This window comes from Anas platyrhynchos, chromosome 3 (genome assembly GCF_047663525.1).
Source record: "Anas platyrhynchos isolate ZD024472 breed Pekin duck chromosome 3, IASCAAS_PekinDuck_T2T, whole genome shotgun sequence".
Classification (NCBI taxonomy): Eukaryota; Metazoa; Chordata; class Aves; order Anseriformes; family Anatidae; genus Anas; species Anas platyrhynchos.
Genome location: NC_092589.1, coordinates 120619709 through 120638949, shown reverse-complemented (window position 1 = coordinate 120638949; position 19241 = coordinate 120619709). Strand labels below are relative to the sequence as shown.

Sequence of the window (19241 nt, the reverse complement as noted above, 5' to 3'; positions counted from 1 at the left end):
TGCATCCTATGACCTAGATCTCAAGTGCAAGAGAACTGCATTGTCCAGGCCAAAGTGTGGGACCTTTCATGCTTCCTTCCTGTTTTCTCTGTCTTTTCAGTGATTTATTGCCAATTTCCTTTCATTCTCACTAAGACTCAGCACTAAATGACTTTTGGAATTGGGGTGTTCCCTAAAATAGCCTTTCCCTGCTACCTAGTCTGACACTCCCCTGCATTCAGGTGGTATAAATGATAACTGTATCATTTCTATGTGGTCTATATAAGCACAGGCAAATAATTTACTTTTTGGACTTGATAAAATCTAGCGAGCTGCTGATAGCATCCTCTCTAGCCCTGTTATTGTACCGAGGGGGATACTCACACATCTACAAAGTTGTGTGCTCTCAGGCTACAAGTTCCTTTGTAATTACAGTCCTGTAATTCCTCTGCAGCTCTCCCCAGCTCCCACCGTGACCTGCAGTGCTCCTTATTATTTTCAGTCTTGGGCTTGCATGCAATTGCTAGAGCTTCTGGTCCAGCAGACCCTTTAACAGATGCATGTGTACAAGAGGCGGAGCTGAACTCAATTAGCCAGCCAGCTGATTCCCTTTATCAAACAGCCAAGCTTTTGTGGGTTCAGACCAATTATTTCTATCACTGTAATAAGGAGGTAACATAATTCACATTCGTAGCCAGAACTGAAGCTCCCACCTGAGCTGATGGATACAAAGCGCCTCGGTGGCTCTGCCCTTGTTTCTCCTTACCTTGAGTGGGGGTACCCGCGGCACCGGGGTCCCAGCTGCAGGAAAGGACTGTGGCTGGCTCCGAAATGACTGGTGGTGCTGGCAGTTCTCCATGATGCGGGGCTTCTTCTCCGGAGTGGTTACACCTTCCTCACGGCTCTCCGACTTCCTCTTATGGCCTTCAACGCTGACCTCCATCTCCTCATTTGCAGGGGACTTCTTTTCTGGTGTTTGTGGAGTAATCACCGGGCTCGCCGTGGTTGCTACTACTTCACCTGCTTCAGGGCTCTTTGGTTTGCTCAGGGCCAAAACTGAGGTACTCACAGTCTCTTTTACTGGCACTTCCTTTGATGCAGCATGCTTCTTCTCTTCCTCTGGCTTTTGACTGACAGCAGATGGTGGTTTCTCTTGAGTGGATTCTCCTTGTGTTTTCTCTTTTAAAGACAGAGGGTGGTCGCTAGGCTTTGCTGCACAGCCATCTGGGGAAACTGAGGCCTCTGCAGGTTTGGCTGGTTTTGGCTGCGTGTCCTCTCTTCTTTCCTCTCCTCCTTTTTTTGTTGCGGGTGTTGCCTGGGCTGCTTGTGCTTTAGACTCTGCTGGAGGAGTGATCTCCTCTTTGAGTGGTGCCAGAGAGGCTGGCATGCATTTTGGCTGTTCAGCTGCTGGATTTTCAACCTCTGTCTCGGCAGGGCTGGTGTTTGCTGTCAGTCTCTTGGACTCTTCAGGACTTAGTCCAGAACTAGCAAGAAAAACAGAATTTTTGTTTTATGAAACGTTCTTGCAGAAAAGTATGAGAACAGAGAGGATTCTCTAGTTATGATACCCAAAATACATTTATATGTATTATACATATCATATGGTGACATTTGCTGGAAGGGAGCTCCTGAAAAGTGTCCCACCATTTCTTCCAGAAGAACGTGGCTAGTGCCAGAACTGCTGAAGTACCTTGAGGTTAGAACCAACATTGCTGCCTTTCCCCACCATCAAAAATCTGGGACTATTTCCCTGTACTGCTCATCCATCTTTATTTGTGAAATGCCACCAGATCACTTGCATTCTCAACCTGGTTATTTTAAAAATACTCATTCCTTTACTCAGTACTCCATATGTACAAGCATACACACCAGGCTCCTTGTCACTCACGGAACCCCAAACTATCAACCCATGGAATGACAAAAGTAGGGCTTACAATAGCCTGAATGCTCTAGAGGGTTAAAACACCACAGACAAATGGAAGAGAAACTAGCTGACAGTCCAACGAGAAGCATAAAAGCTAACTGTAAAGACGCAGGATGAGAAATTCAGCATCAGCTATTTATGTGCAGCTTGTAATTTCCAAGTTTCTTAGCACAGTTATTCACACAGAAACCTGAGATCCTTTCCAAAGCCTCAAAAAAGGGAAAATCTTGAAGCAAAAAGAAACAGAATGAAATACGTGTATTTACAGACCTGGGAATTTAATCAAATGTAGGTCTGATTGAAGATGTGGGGGAAACACAAAATTCTACATAGCAGGTGACTCACAGTACACTCAAACACCACACACCTGTGGATCCTCCAAAATACTGACACTAGAAGAACCACAGGAGGGGAAACATCTCAAAGTATCACAGTAAGGAGGGGGAAAGGTTAATATGTAAGGATCTAAGGGACAGCACACATAAAGAAAACAATGCCACACCAGTTAAACCATTAGAACTGTGGGCAGCACACTAACAGCACAGGAGCAGGTACGTCTGCACAGGCAACGAGGGGGATAAAACAGACAGCTGAAGGTCTTACCTCTGGCCATAGTAGCTCTCAAAAAAATGCTCCTTCCACAGCTCAACCTTCTTTTCTTTTTCTATCTCTTGACGTATTCTTAGCTGCATTTCTGGGGTAAACTCACCTGCAAAATGCAATAAGGGATATCTGCATAAAATGAACCAGGATAAGCACAGAAGCCTTCACACTTCTAGATGAGAGATGTCCCCTCCACAGCTTGTGACACCATCCCTGCCTGTGACACCTCAGCATTTTTCTGGAGCTGCAAGGTGTTTCCTTGCTGCCTCCTCCTTGCAGTGGGTGGGCAACAGCTTTCTGCCAGACAGCCCCAACTGCTTTCAGTGTCAGTGTCAGCTCTGGCTGCCAATAGATGCTTTGTGTGAAACGGTGCTTATTAAATAAATACGAATATATACACAAAAATATGTTGGATGTATGCATGCACTACGTAACTGCCACTTTCTGAAGGCTGAGAAGAGATTGCCAGGCAGACAGCAAAGCAGTATGGCACTGTGAAATGACAGCCATGGGTGGCTGTGGTTCAGTGTGTGCAAGAACATCAAAAGCTTCTTGCTCGGCGTGCAACTGTAAATGGACAGTTTGTGGTGCACAGCACTTAAGTCTCCTCAATCTCGGGGAAAAAAAGGAGGAATTCTAAAAAAAGACGTGTCAGCATGGGTGCCAAACGTAAACATGGCAGGTAACCCCTGTTTGTCATCCAGGACACATGCATGTGTGATATTAAACTGTGGCTGACTCCAAACAGCCTTCTTATGAATCATCAGCAACTTGAAGAGTAGCTGAAGAAAGGAACAGGACTGCTCTGCCCACAGTGCCACCGAGCTTTGATGCTTGGGCAGTGACTTGCTGCTCGGTGAGAACGTCAGTGGAGATCTCCAGCCTTTGCCCTGATCACTGCAAGCAGGTTCTACAGCAGTTGTGTTTTCAATCTGGTGATCTTTGTGTAAACATTGTTGTACCCTCTGGATGTGTACTCATGAATGGACGAAAGGTCTTCTTTATAGAAGACATCAAAGGAAAACCACTAAATGATGGGAGCCAAACCAGGGGCAGTTTCAACAATTAAGCAGTACAGACAGCTGAGGTCTATGCCTGGTCTGGTTACTGGCACAGATGTATCCAGAATCCACAAAATATAAAGGGTGACCCAGAAGAGGATACATTTTCTATGGAAAAGCCTCTTAAAAAACAATTGTCTGTGATGAGTAAATGGCATTCCCTTCTTGAAACGAGTCCTGATTGATGCTGCTGTCTTTATAAAAACTCAGCTTCATGGCTGAATTCTGTAGAGGAAATGGTCCCTTGCCAACGAATGAGCGCACTTCTGATGATCTGATCTGATCAAATCATGGAATTAGCACCTCTAATTCAAGATGCAAATGATCGCTGAAGGTGCAGGTGTCCTACATATTAGTAAAGGGCTGTCTTTAGAGTATACAAAAATTATGGCTCAAAGGATTGGCTGTCCCAACTAGATGACTACATTGATGATGAAGTGCATTACTCTGGGAATATAATTTACCTTCCCTACTGAGCTTAGCAGTGGGTTATGTTTAGCTACTACAATTTAAGAATAACACATCTTTGCTATCATTTTACCAACATTTTAAAAGCACTTTTCCTTCTTTTGTCATTTCTTCCAAAGATTTGCTCATTTTTCCACACCAGTTCAAAAGGTAATTCCCTCCTGCAGCCCCTCCTGTGAGTTGTAGTTTACAAAGAAGTAGGCTTGCATTTGGTCTCATGAGCTATACTGACTACAGTCTTTGCCTAGTAAGTTACTCCAGTGTTTCAACTCCTCCATCAAGTATCTTTTACAAATTCCCCCAAACATTTGCTAGCCAAAAGCCTTCTAGCATTTTACTTCTTTGTCAGGGGAAGTTTTACCTTCTGACAACCTCTCCTTCCAGCCTTGGGCAGCTGACGTGAAGAACTCGTTGTTCAATGCAGAGCCACTCAGCTTCATCAAACCATCTGCCCCAACCTGGAATACGGAACAAAGCAAATAGCATTAATTAACTGAAAAGGCAGATGTTACGTTATGTCATCTGAAAACAGAGCAGGAGTTGCAACTTTGCCACAAATCCTGCTAGAATTGGTCTTCATCTCATTTGGAAGAAAATAAAAAGGCTTTTGAAGGCTGTGCCAAGTTTGGGATCCAGGAGGTTCTGATAAATTTTCCTCTTCCTTGCTTCAGCCCAGTTGTTTCCAACCTGGCTGCTGCACAAACATACGTGAGCAGCACACGATACAGGTGGCAAGGAGAATTGCAAGGAAACAGAGCGGCATGAAAAGCTGAAAAGCTTCTTCAGATCCACTTTGCCCTGCAAAATCAATGCAGGAGATTGCCTGAAGTACCATCCAGAGCAACAGGATGCTCTCTGCTGTTTTCTGGGAAAAGTAAGGACATAAAAGGTACCCTCTTAAAGCAAATCTGAAACATATATAATCATTTCCCTAAATGCCTCAGGAAAAAAAAAAAGAAAAAAAAAAAAAAGACAAATAAAGCTCAAAACCAATTCAGTCTTCAAAATACGGTTAACCAAATAGGACAGTCAAGCTATAGCGTAGGGCATAAATGAGAATGAAATAAATAATAAATGAATATAAATAAATATTAAATGAAATAAGGCTAAGACTGGAACATAGCATGGTGGGACATTATCATCACAAATAAAAGTGGAATTTTCTCGGTTAGAAACACAAAAATACACGTATCAGCCAGGAAGTCACAAAAACCTGCTGTGGGCAAAACAGATGCGATTCCATTTCTTGGATAAGTAACACAGTAAGAGGTAATAAATCAGAGCAAACAAGCAAAATCTTACTGTCCAAATTTGGGATATATCTGATTACAACAGAAGATCTGTGGAAGAACTTGCAATGGTGCAGGATTTGGTAAAAAGAAACACTGCTTGTACTGAGGCATCATTTGTAATTAAAATGCTGGCCAGGACATAACAGGAGGTTTCATAGTTAAGACTGAGTTAGACACTTAAGTTAGGAGCTGCTGCACAGCCAGCCACTATCGAGATGTACAAAAGCAGAAGCTTATTTTCTAATCCAAACCCTCACTATTCAGCTACAGGGCTGACTGGGTTGTGTCTCAGAAAGTGCCCCCTTTCTGTTTCACAGAGGCACCCACTGGAATAACTCGGAGGGAGGCACTACCACGCAGAACACAACAGTTCTGTGCCCTTTTGCATTTCACCTCTTCTCCTGTTTACTACAGCAAAGTCTGATTTTTTTTTTTTGGAACGCATCACAATTTGATGTGGTCGGCTGCTCTCAGACATTTACCACAGTGAAATGTAGAATTTGGCTCCTCTCAGGAGCCAAGCATATTATTTATAAAGTTGTTCTCAGTCAAATTCTAATTGAATTTAAGGATAATTAAACTTAAAAGTCAGGACAGCAATGTCTTGCCATCTGCTGTGAGCGTCTTGCCAGTAAACTGCAGCTGCAAACTCCACCACGTCGTATTTGACACATACCGAATTATTGCAACGGCAACTGGACTTAGAGAACAATTCCTTCAAGTATTTATTGGACTAACAAGTCCCCGATGAATGCTGACTGAAGATAAGAATTTGTGAGACAGCAAAAAATGTTACAACTCTTCCGAACTCCAACTGAACAGCATCTGTTCAGGAGAGCAGCTGGTACTGGTTTGACCAGCGCACAGTAAAACATCTTCAAGGGACTCTCAGATCTGATACAGAAGGCATCCCCCTGGAGTGGCATCTTGAAGCCAGCCTGGATATCTAAAGGACATTTGTAACAGCTCTAGGCACATACTTTAATGCATTTGAATTAACAACCCTACGACTGCAGTGGAAGCACAGTGCAGAAGCCCATTTTGCTCTAACGATCCCGGGCCAGTTGAGGCAGGAATGATGATGATAAATATAACACACAATTAAGGTAAAAGGAAGGAAGTATTCTTGGTTTAGCTATAACTTCTCTGGTATTCCACGTGAACACGTATTTAACTTCACTTCCTGAACTCACTGTTTTTTCTTCCTTTTACACGAAGTGCAACATTTGTTCTTTTCTCCTCTCTTGGTATCATCCCTGTCTTCCACAAGCTGCTGAAGAAAACTGCTGTGGTGTTGAGACTGCTTCAGCCAGATTTTATTTATCCCTTAGGATGAAATTTATCAGATCCATCTGAGATGAAAATAACTTATCAGTAGGTTCTCTCAGCAGTTTTCAATGCTGAAGGATGAGTCCTTACCCCCTTGTCACTAATGGTAATTGTTCCAGTTAACATAATTTGTTTAGGGAAGAGTTGGGTGAAAACCTTCATTGTTTCTTCTGTGCCACTGCCTGAAAATATTCACCCATTCCTCCCCACCGAGTACTTTTCTACTTTTTCAAATCCATCTATTCCTGCACAAAGAAGTTTCAAGCAGACAATCCACAAAATATAAAGGGCCTCCAAAGCTGACTCACTTGTCATGCTTGGTACCTCTACTCTAGTGTGTTTCAGGTCAGGACACAAGCTCTTTGCAGTCTACTCTGCAATCTGGACAATATTAAAATGCAATAGAGAACTCACTCAGTTTTCACTCTACCAAATCCAGAATTTGACAGCAGTAACACAACATAATGGGAAACAGAAGAGGATGGAACTAAATTCCTCCATCCGTTCAGGCATCCTGTGGGAAGGCACCTGTACAGAGGGCTGCAGGGTTAATCCTGTATTGATGAGTCTGGGGGAGGACAGGAGAGGAAGATGCTGAAACCATTGCTCCAGGCCCTCATCAAGTCCAATGTAACAGAAACATTTTTCTCACCGTAGCTGAAAATTTGCAGTTGACTGAATGGAATCAAGCCACTGGTTTATCAAATTGGAATTATTTTATCTGGTAGCAACAAATACCCAAACAAATCACTGAAGAATTTTCCAGTATTTTGAAAAAATACTGGAAAAAAGTCTATCCCATTAGATGTTGACATAGTATTTGGATGTCTTGTCTGAATTACTTCTGGAGATGCTCCCAACTGCCCCCTTCTCATCACACCAGAACACATAACTCACCTGCCTGTCCACCTCTGGCAGCAGCAGCAGCAGGCGCTGCTGGCATTCCGTAGGCAGAACAGAGAACGTATGCTTGTTGATCAGTGCCCGCAGGTTCGTGTTCACGAGGATGGAGTCAGGAGTTTCCACATCAATTTCAGCACACTTTGTTCTCTTCAGCTGCCCTGCAAAGAATGAAAAAGACCCGAGTAACATCTTACCTAAGTGGGGATTAAATGCTCCTTTAGAGTTCACTCTAAAGCAGCATTTCAAACCTTAACTTGAAATCTTACATGGTTTACCTTTGTATAAAGGTTATATATAGCTAACAACAAAATGTGGGAGGTCCTTTCTGGCACAGAAAATTTCCATACCTAATACATCATACTCTGTGTCAGTTAATCAAGCTTTTCTATGAATCCTGGTATCTATCTGGGGACTATCAAGGATTCTTTTTCAAGGGGGTTTCTAGAACTGCTTTCAGCCACATCAGTTTTCTATTTTAAGCCTCTAGTTGAGGTCAGTTTGTTCTTCTGGATTTCTTCTTGGACTTTACTACCTTATTTTCAGCAAGAGCATTCCAGAAAAAATCATCAGCTCATTCTGCTCGTGTTGAAAGCACAACACTAGACAAAGCAGTAAAAATGCAATAATTCTCCTCTTTCCTTTTCTGTGTTTGAAAGCCAGGAAATCCAGCCTTAACCCTTACACTGCTGCCAGCTTCGTGTACATACTGCAAATTCAGAAGCTATTACTGAAGAAAGCATTTGTACCATGTACACGATTTCCTTTGGATTCATCTACTGTCTATTACGGGCAAAATACCACATGCTTGGAGGCTTAGATTAAAAGTGCATTAATAGAAAAATGGCTAGTGTTAAGACAGACCCTGTGCCACCTGAGCTCAGGGATCACAGCAATTATTTTAAGGTAACATACCTAACAAAATAAATTCATGAGGACTTGTTCCCTTTGGAAGACTGCTCTCTCAGAAGTTGTTCAGGAAATGGCTCTGCAGGTTTGTAACTTATCAAGACTGGCAGAATTTCCTATTCACAGTGAGAGCTGAAGCTAGACTGTCAAGCAGGCACCTCAAGCTAGCTGCACTGTTCCCATCTGACTGAGAGTTCACTGATACAAGTGCCCTATGTGGCACCTGAACATTCCTTTGCCTGACATTTTTCTCCCAATATTTCATTTGTATGAACATAGAACCTGGAAATTGTTTTACCTCAATGGGTCACAATCCTTTTATTTTTTTATGGCCAAGATAAGAATTGCAAAAGCAACCTTATCTCACATGGCACTGTAAATGTGTCTGAGCCTTGAGGTAGTGGAGGGAGAGAAGGAATTCAGAACTGAGGAGACAAAAAATTTGACAAATCAGCCAAATGTGATACTAATAAGTGTAATAGAAACAACAGAACTAGAAGCAAGGCCACATCCTCCTCATTGATAAAATTACCAAAAAATAATCAGTAGCTCTTCATTAAATTATGGCTATCTGTTGTCAAAGAATGAGTTGCTCAAAACAGCAAATCAGATGGGGGATTAGAGAAACCCCAGTGGACTCACGGGTGAGTGAAACTTTTGAAACTTTTGAACTGATGGGATTTGGGGACGGTATGCAATGAGGAGTTATGGGCTGAGAACATACTCTCTTCCTTTTCCTGTGACTTCCAGAGGCAAGGCAAGGTGCCATTTAAATAACAATATCCTATTTTATTCCACCAAATGTATACAGATGTCTAAAATGCAGGCATTGGCACATCAGCTAGCTGTGTGGAGGACAAATGAAACATGCCCTCAAAATGCCTTTTTTCACCAGTGATAAAGGAAATCTTGAATGATTAGCATAGATGGAGACCTCAGCATGGCCTTATGTTCACTGAGGTTAATTTCATCATTGGTATATGCAAAAGAAACCACAAAAGGTCATGAAAGCTGAGAAAGATCTAACTCAAATGAACTGAAAGGAAGCCAAATAACACTGGGGTCTGAGCTATAAAGATCTGGGAAGGAATTTTTTATTTCATTTTTATTTTTTAATGTTTCCAAAGTATCTTAAGCACATGAAAAATGTCTGATAAATAATGCAAATCCTTCTTTGCTTCTCAAACTGTAAGCTGCAAATTCAAAGGTAGAAACCCCTGATGATAAGAAGTAAGCCAAGGCTTATTTGTATATGGCAAGTTTGAATTATTTATCCTAGTTCATACAGAAGGTATTAGGAGCGCCTTCCAGGATTGTCAAGAAATCACTTTAGCAATGGAATTAAATGCACGTTTTAGTCAATTTTGCTATTTAGGCTTTTGTTCTGTCATTAGAATAACTAAATCTCTGTAAGCAGAAAAATAAATATCTTACTTGCATGGAGTCTGTCAGATCTCTGGAATGGCTTCTTCCCCAGCCCTGGCAAGGAGTTATCGAGCTTAACAGAGGGAGAGGAACTGGAGGTGGAGTTCTGCGGGCTGCTTGACTGTCCATCTGACTGCTTTCCTTCCCAAGCTGCACAGGAAATTGAAACATTTAAACACGGGGATGTACAAAGAAATATTACGAGACATCTGTTTGGACTGAAATAAAGATTCTTTAACACACGTCCCCTAATCCCGGCAGCCCTGGGACAAGCACTTCTGTGATACTTACATGCCTTTATTCTTGTAGCACTCACTTGCTTCCCAACAGGCTGAAAGCAGAAGAGCCTTTTGTAGCTATCAGACTGTCACAAAATAAAGAGGCACCCATTCCACCTCTGGTTTGAGTCTACTTCCCGTTTGGTCCCATTTGATTTCCCATCCATACCCAATCCAGTGATGATCTCATTAAAATGTCCTTTTAGAAGCAGCTTTAGTTCCTACTAGAATTCGGTGTCACAAAAAACTTCCTACCTTATGTGCTTTCTAAATTTTTACCCATTTTTCTAAATTTTATTATTTTTCGGTAATTCCTCCTCCTCTTTCAAACAGAGGTATTTTCATGTCCTCATCCCAAGTCACCACTTATCTGTACCAGTGATTTTACCACCACGGTTTTTCCTTACAAAGCAGAGCCACCCACATCCTTTTTTCTGTAGCAGTGTTTTTTACTGCTGGTGGGAAGAGCTTCTTCCCTAGATTCTCCCTGCCTTCCTTTCGTCTTTCTAGGTAACAAGTTAAGAAAACGAGGTCTTCTGTGCTCTCTTCAGGTGTACATGCAATAGCAGGTATCCACTCAGGTATGGAACGGCGCCGAATCCCATGTCCTTACAAGGCCTCTCTACCATTTTTGAAAAGAAATGGAGACTGGGGCAGATTCCCCACAATACTGCAAACGTTGCACCTACGTTCAAAAGGGCATAAAGAAGATCTGAGAAAATACAGGATAGTCACATTCATCCCTGGGAAAATAATGGGGTGTGTGCACGAAGGAGACGATAGTGCCTGGAGGTGGTCAGCATGGACTTACCAAGGGTAAATCAGGCCTCAGTAGCTTGATTACGTTCTGTGATCAAATGACTGGATTTGTGGATGAGGGAAGACAGCTGGATGCCAATTACCTCAACTTTAGCAAGACATGTGACGTTGTGTCATGCAAGACTGAACACTCTGAGACATTGGGGTCTGGGTGGTTGGACAAAGGGACGGGACAATGGCTGGATGGTCAGACTTGGTGATGGTCTGCCTGGAGGGTGGCAACAAGTGAGTGCTTCTGGGCTCCTGGCCTGCTTCACATTTTTATTCAGGGGACACAGGACTTGCTGAAGTCTGCAAGTGCCACTAAACTGTGGGGAGCGCACCCTGAGCCCAAGGACAGAGCAGCCACCCACTGGGGCCAAGCCAGGCTGGAGGCAGGGGACAGCAGGAACCTCACGAGGACAAACACAAAGTCCTGCCCAAAGGGAAGAAGGGCCAACAGGGCAGGCTGGGGCAGCTTTGCTGCAAGGAACCAGGGAATCTTGGTGGACAGCAGCTGAACTTGAGGCAGCAGTGTGCCCTGGCACCCAAGGCCTCCTGGGCCGCACAAGCAGGGCCACAGGATCCAGCAAGGAGGTTAGTCAGCACTCATTGCACCTCACCTCCATTCTGTGTCCTGGCCCAGGTTCTCAAGTACAACGAGGACATGAAAAAACAGGGATGAAATCTGCCGAGGGCCACCAAGATGCTCAGGGGAGGTAACACTTGCCCTGTGAGGTGAGGTGGAGGGACCAGGGCTTGCTCAGGCTAGAGAAGAAAGGGCTGAGGGTGGCCACCTTGTTCCTACAGGGGGCCATCGGGAAGATGGAGTCAGGGTTGTCACAGGGGTGCAGAGCAGGAGGTTGAGAGAAAGAAGGGTATAAGGAAAAGCTTTTTGCCCATGAGGACAGTCTAGCAGGGGAGAGAAGGCCCAGAGAGGTTGTGCCATCTCCATCCTTGGAGGTTTTCAAGACCTGACTGGACAGAGGCCTGAGCAACCTGATGGAGGCCAGGCTGCCCCTGCTTGGAGCAGGAGGTTGGGCTACAGGCCTCCCTGAGCTCCCCACACACATGAACTATTCACAGTTACTGATCTATTCTACAGTTCTAACATTTTCAGAGTAGTGCCAGAAAGGCTGCATAGGGTGACAGGCAGAATGTACCACACCTTAAAAACTGCAAGGTAGCAGCGAAATATGGCAAGTCAGAGAGAGAAGGAAAAAGAACACAACAAAAAATAGAAATGCTGGAGGAAAATAGTTAAGTTCACCCATGATGAAAGTGGATATGGGATGTGTGAAACCAAAATAAGGAGAGAAATTGATGTGCTTTGACCGCCTGTCCCAGAGGCCCGGTGTGCTGCCTGTGCAGGCCAGCAGGATCTCCTGGCCATATGCAGGAATGGCAAAAGCCTTCCCAGGACCACAAAGAATTAAGACAGAAAACACTTTAAGCACTCTGTGTAATACAAATTTAGATTACTAACTCTACTAGTCTATTTTAATAATTACTCCATGTTAGCTAACAATGTTATGTGAGTATCCCAGCTGCTCTGGGCCCTTTTACTTCTCCCCTGTTCCTACTTCCCTAGGAGAAAATGCAATTCCTCCTGGGGCAGGGAGCTCAGATGTGTGCTCCTGCAGGAACAGCGCTGAGAGTTGTGCTAATGAAGCATTCAGGTTTAATCCTAATAAGCAGAGAAATTGCAAAAGGCTTTTAAATTATCATTTTCTACCAAAGGCTTTATACACCTGGCACTACATCTTCTTCACACAGTCACTGGAAATGTGTCATTTTCTAATAGATTGATTTTGACTTCCTTTTCACACCACACCAGCTGAGGTGTGAGGGACACAAGCACAGCTCAGGACTGATTTTCAGACAAGCACAGTGAGATTAACTGCTTTCCCCTGGGCTTTTCTGAAAGGATGAGAACTACAAAGCTGCCTGGGAACAACAGGCAACAGCATCAGTCCCCACCTCCCTTACTCTGCTTTGAAATGATGCATGTAGTACTGTCGATAAGCACGCCTGCTTCTTTCAAATGGATGGATGGAGCATCGCTGCAACCTTCATATGTCTGAACAGATGTTACAAGAAACATTCCAGCAGTACACAACCAGCAAGCCAGGACAGATTGGTCTAGTTTGGGTTTGGATTTGTTTAGGGCTATTTGGAAAGGGAGAATAAACAAACACACTAAAACACAGAAAGAATTTTATACTAAAGAAAATCAGGAAGAGATGAGGAAACATCTCCAATTTTGCAAAAGGCTGTAGAGAGAAAAAATCAAATAATCTGCATGTCCATGGTGGATAGGACAGGAAATCTTGGTTTTAAACCAAACCAAGAAAAGATTCTGATTGGCGGCCGATAAAAACAATTTAAGGATAAAGTTAACAAAGCAGGAAGGGTGAGACTTGCTGGGAGTTTTTGGCCTTTGCATCAGTGGGGTTTCTGAGAACAGGCTGAAGAAAACATCTGTCAGGAATGCACACGAGATCCTGCCCCGAGGAGAGGATGTGGACTAGATGAGCTCTCGAGGGGCTGGTTTCCAATGACTACAAAGTTTTTAACCTAGCCAGTGAATTTCAGCTAAACGTGTCATTCATATAATCACACCGAGAAGGTCCAACAACAAAGTGTTGTTCATGCTGCTATTACCTTATCGCTGTGTAATCCTCTCTGGCTGCTTCTATGCCAGTAAATTAAATGGTGTCACTGGGCATCCCCCTGGCCCTTGGAACGACTGGCACACACTGGCCACATTCTGGCACAAACTGGCCACATTCTGGCACACACTGGCCGTGTTCACAGCTTTAAGCTTTCTGTCTCCCCAGGCAGGGTGGCCGCACTGATTGCTTTTTGGGAGTGATGCTTGGCCTGTGCTAACCACCAAACCATGCAGGGACTGCCTAAGAGACTGCTAGCTCATCCTGACTGCTAGCCAAGGCTGCACCAGGCAGGGGATGTAGCAGACTGGAGGGACTGAGTTCCAGCTCTTGTGCCCAGCACTTTGGCAATGATTAGCAGAGATGCAGAGATGCAGTTTCTTTCTCCACAGGCAGTTGCTTCTTGTTCTAAGCACAGGCTTGTTGGCTGAAGGACCGACTGTTTGGAACTGGAATCAGGATAACAGATGCTATAATAATAATAAAGGCACAGCCTCCTTCTTTTGAAAATGGTTTGGTATTACCCTGGTTATCAGGCTTTGCCAAAAAGACATTTTTAAGAAGACTAAAAATAGCTTCGGATTTGAGATTGGAGATACAATTTTGTTGTGATCTTTTGTGTAACGTTTTCTCTCCCATTTTGGGGTAAGCTTCACAACTGCCAGGCTCAGCCACGTCATCTGTGCAGGGACACCTGGCAGAAACCCTTTACAGCGAGCACTCTTGCTGCATTTTTCTCAGTGGAATCATTTTTCTGGTCATCATCTTTCTGAGACGAATCAAGATGAGTCAAGAAGATCAAGGGTGAAGGATGGAAAAAATGAGGTAATCATCGAGGGGGAGGGAACTGCCATCTCACAGCAGGGTCTGAGTCTGACAGCACAGCATTTCACCCATGACAATTAGTATAAAAGCGCAGGGACTTCAGATGAGGACGGGATGTGTTGCAGAGGCCAGTGAGGTAGGATGAGAATCAGCAGGACTGGGAACTAGAGGAGGGGATCCTTGCTTTTTGGTAGAGATCCCAGCCTCGAAAAGTGAACCCTCTTTTCCCCTTGTACACAACGCTGTTGATCCTGCTCCTGCCTCTCCCTGCTCCACACGACATTCACCAAATGTGTACCAAAACGGTGCTCCTGACTTAGGTCCCCACACACATCGCTCCCCGTTATAGCTGCAGAAATCCTTCATGCCAGTGAATAAACGAGCGATAGGACAGACATGATTCACTGCACAGAAACATGAAGTGATGTACAAAAAGAACAACTCTTCTAACCATACATACGTAGTGTTGGCCCTAAAATAGAAAATAACATTTCGGGAAAGAGTCTCAGAATTTCAGCAGTTCTAGAAAAATGTCTGCTTTTGGTTGAGGCTAAAAAAGTAAATGGAATGCTAGGAATTATTAGAAAAAGAACAAAATTTAGAATACCAAAATGCTATACGAATTCACAACGCATCTGCACCCTGATTACCATGTAGTTTTCATTCTCAGCCTCCATAAGCACAGAGCTTTCCTTAAGAGCAATGAGAAAAAACAGTAGGGTTATTCCAATTGAAAGAGACGTCTACTAAAGTCATGATTGGCAAGAAGTTGCTGAAAAAAACAATAGTTGTTCACTGCCTTTTTCAAATTAAATGGAATCAATTAAAGTTATAAGGAGCCTGGCTCAAAAAAAAAAAAATTTTTACACTGTAATATTTGCCATGAGGCATTTACAGAGTCAATGTACTCATCCTCCAGATTAGGCAATGCAGTGAAGAAAATGCCATTGAGTCCATGAAATACAAAGGCATCTCCTCCTGCTTGGAAGGTGTCTGAGGCACAACCTGTGGAGTTCTCCAAGGGCACTGCCACGTGCCTACCCTGTTTGTACTGCGTGCTGAACAGAGGCCAAATGCCTCTGATTTTATATGCACATTGTTCTGGTTTCTGTCTTAAGTACGAACAAATTAGCAATTGGTCATCTGGGAGATGGTACAGAGGCACTACTGGTAATGTTTCCAGATGACTCAACAAACTGTGGATTGATAAAATAATTATGGACTTGGTCTACAACGTAATTTAATTGTACAATGTGTAAATCACAGAATCCCAGCCCCCCCAGGCTGGATGGGGCACCCCTGGGTTCCCTGTCACCCCCTGCCCCAGCAGGGTGCCCAGCCCCTTGTCCTGGGCTCGGGGAGCTCTCCCAGGAGCAGCCCCCGGCCCCTTTTGGGGCACCCCTGGGCCCAGCAGTGCTGTCCCAGGGGCTCCAGGCCCTTCGGCGTTTTGGTTTTGGTATTAATCAGTCAATACAAACACAGAAGCATTTGCTGTGTCCAAGAGAAAACAACTTAAGTCATGTTTACAGAACCAGGAGCTCATCCTGGAAAGAGCAGTTACGCTGAGAAGAGTTTGGAGGCAACTGTCTAGAAATAACTACAAAGAATTTATGGTAACTAGTGAAAACCTTCTGCTGGTAAGGAAGCAAATATGTTGTTGAATGAGCAAGAGAAAAGCAGTGATCTCTTTAATTTCTAATGTAGCATAAATGCAGGAAGGCGCCTGAGGATCTTTCAGACAACAACGTACATCTTTGGAACAAGACACGAAAGCCACACTACAGAATGAAAAGACAGTTTGAAGAGAAATAAATACAAAAAAAGGAACACCATCTAATTTGCCTAGCCATGAGAAGGACCTGACTACAGTGTATAGGCAGCTATGGGGGAAGACATTTGTCACAGAAAGAAGCTTTTTAACTAGACAATGGCACAGCCAGACCTATTCACGATCTGTTCCTAACAGAATGCATTCCTCGTAAAATCAAAGCCAGGAAACAAGAAGCTGGAATATTTCAGAAACCAAAAGAATACCATATGGAAAGGGGACTTTCTCCTCTCCTCCCCTAAGAACTAGAAAAAGCAAGTTGCAGAGAAAATGACCTTAAAAGAAAAGACAGGAATGTCACTGCCACGTACCGGATTTTGTAGGTGCGGAGTCACTGGCTGCCTTGACAGCCTTCAGGAGGACATGCTGGTTAGACGACACGGGCATGCCTGCTCTGCATTGCTGCTGCTGTTGCTTCTGCTGCTGCTGTTTCAAGGCCTGGGGAAGAGGACAGAAGAACATGAGCAAATAGATCTTAAAAATATTCTTAGAAATTATTAATACATAGTTTAAACATCTTGTTTTACAGCAAACAATAGCTGGGTTCTAACTGTAAGTCCATCAAAAGCTTAAAATGACTTCTGAAACACATTCAGTTTGCAGGGGACACTGCTAATGTCTATTTAAATACACTTCTACAAGTAGAGACATTTCCTACCTTTGCACTTAAAGCAAAAAGCTAATGGTTGCAGAACTTCTTAAGTTGTGTGTTTCGTGAAAAAATGATCTCTAGAGAAGGCAAAGAGAAAGTATTCCAAATCTGGAGTTGGTTCAAGAAGTAATTATATAAATAACTTCAAAGTAAAAGTTCCACAAAGTAATTCATTTCCATCTCCTGGAGAAGCAAGTAGCAACTTACTAAAAACATTCAGCAGAGACGATACCTAGTAAGAAAGACTTTTTTAATTAGGAAAATAATAAAGAATAGAACACTGACATCCTTTGTTTCAGAAAAGACTGTTAAGGCAACTGTAGTTCTGCCTAAAATACACAAATGACTAAGACAAGGAAGTAAGAAGGCAATTTGGTTAAACTGCAGCTTTTACCCAAACCAAACTGTCTGCTTTCCAAAAATGAACTCAAAACCCAAATAAATTTGACAGAATAAATTGCAACAGATAAAGTATACACCTGAATTTCAAAATAGGAAGTAACAGAAAGTAATATGCTGTTATATATACAAATGAGTGGGACTCAAATAATAATAAAATACAGTTTGAACGAGGAGTCAGAATAAAAATATGCAGGAGTCTGGAGAAGCTGCCCTATGACGAAAACAGAAGGCAGACCTTCAGACACAACTTGAGAAAGACGAACAACAGGATACAAGTCACAAAGTGGCATGTTAGATTTCTGTTTTCCGATCTGCTAAATAGCTCCTATTTAGCCACTTGTACCGTGGGCAAAAAATATTCACTGAAAATTAATACAATATGAATATAATAACTGAAAATAAGAATATAATAACTGAAGAGAAAAAAATGAAAGTTGCTAAGAGGAAATATCCTCTGCTATCACAATTAATCTCCTGTTACCGAGGTCAAAAGATCTAAAAAAAAAAAAAAAGGAGAACAAGAGAGAGAGAGACCTGGTATTGGAGAGACCTGGTATTCCTACAACTAAAACAAAAATCTTTAAACAAGTTCAAGAAAGCTTTTACAAAATCTTCTCCAATTTGAAGACAAACTCTTTTCTCTTTTGAAGATGAACCGCAGGCAACAGTGACTGTCAGAAAAATATTAAGAGTATGAAGACCGCCAGTATGCTCAAGTGTTTGTGTGAATCCCGTATTTCTACTACACAAATCACTTCAAATATTTAAGATTTTGTATGTTCAATTCACCTCCTATTCTGTACGCTATTTGACTGCTGCCTTTTCCTTAGCTTAGGTAAAACAATTCTGCTTCTGTTCATTGTGGCCCCACAGCTCTCGCTTGTGCAGTGTCTCAGGTGCCCACGCCAGTGGGGGAAGAGAAGGAAACAATTATCCATCAGACATCTCTTTTTAAACTCCGCATCAACTTCACACTCATGTTCTGTTAGAATCATCTCTGGTTCTTTACATCTTTACATATTAAATGTTATTATTAGAAAAATTATTATTATATATTATATAATATATTATAATATAATATATATTATATTATATAATATAATATATTTATTAATATATATTTATTATTTAACATATTATATTATTATATATAATATATTATAATATAATATATATTATTAAATCTTTACATATTGAGTCCTGCCCCAATCACAGAATAATTCAGGGCTTGTTGTGCCAAGGCTGGCTCCATCAATAACCTCCTCAGAAGTACTTGCAGGGGGCAGACGGAGCCTGCTGTCTGGTTTTCTCCTCTGCCTCCTCTCCTCTGGGCTGAAGGAGCCCCATTGCTCCAGCACTATCCCATGGCATCCCCTAAACGTGCTCCAGTTCAACGTTGGCTTCTGTTGGCCCCAAAACAGGACGCAGCATTTTAGAAGAGGTCGAATAATGAGTGATAATAATGATGATAATCAGCAGAGAGATATCATCACTCCCCTCCACCTCCTGTTTGTAATAGCCCAAAAAGCTGCTGGGGCACGCTGCAAGCTTCACCTACAGCTTGTGTCTACCAAGACCGTGAGCTCTTTTTCGGCAGAGCTGCTCTTGGTGCTATGGCAAGGAGTTATCCTGCCCCTTACTAGTCTGAGTCCTCGCTAAATTTCATGAAGTTCCTTTCAGCCCGATCCTCCTGCTTGTCCAGGCCCTGCTGACCAGCAGCCATGCCCCTGAGCGCATCACCAGTGTCCTCTGCATCCCGTCTCCTGCAGGACACTGAGAAAAGATATTTAACAGGAAAGGTGCCAGGATAAAACCACGATGAGTTCCAACTTGTAGCCAGCCTCAAGGCTGAGTATAAACATACAGTTTGTTCAGTATCAGCAGCATCTCCTTGAA

The 19241-nt window shown here is 42.9% G+C and overlaps 1 protein-coding gene across 4 annotated transcripts in view; it reads right to left on the bottom strand.

Annotated features, from left to right (window-relative positions):
• ASXL2 (ASXL transcriptional regulator 2) overlaps positions 1-19241 on the bottom strand; it is a 99206-nt gene that overhangs the window by 10650 nt on the left and 69315 nt on the right. For all 4 annotated transcript variants that reach the window (XM_038177679.2, XM_038177681.2, XM_038177682.2 and 1 more), the window contains 6 exons: positions 16603-16729; positions 9900-10040; positions 7554-7717; positions 4397-4493; positions 2507-2612; positions 746-1463 (listed from right to left, as the gene is read on the bottom strand). In XM_038177679.2, the coding sequence (XP_038033607.1) occupies positions 746-1463; positions 2507-2612; positions 4397-4493; positions 7554-7717; positions 9900-10040; positions 16603-16729 (1353 nt within the window). The remainder of the gene's footprint in view (positions 1-745; positions 1464-2506; positions 2613-4396; positions 4494-7553; positions 7718-9899; positions 10041-16602; positions 16730-19241) is intronic.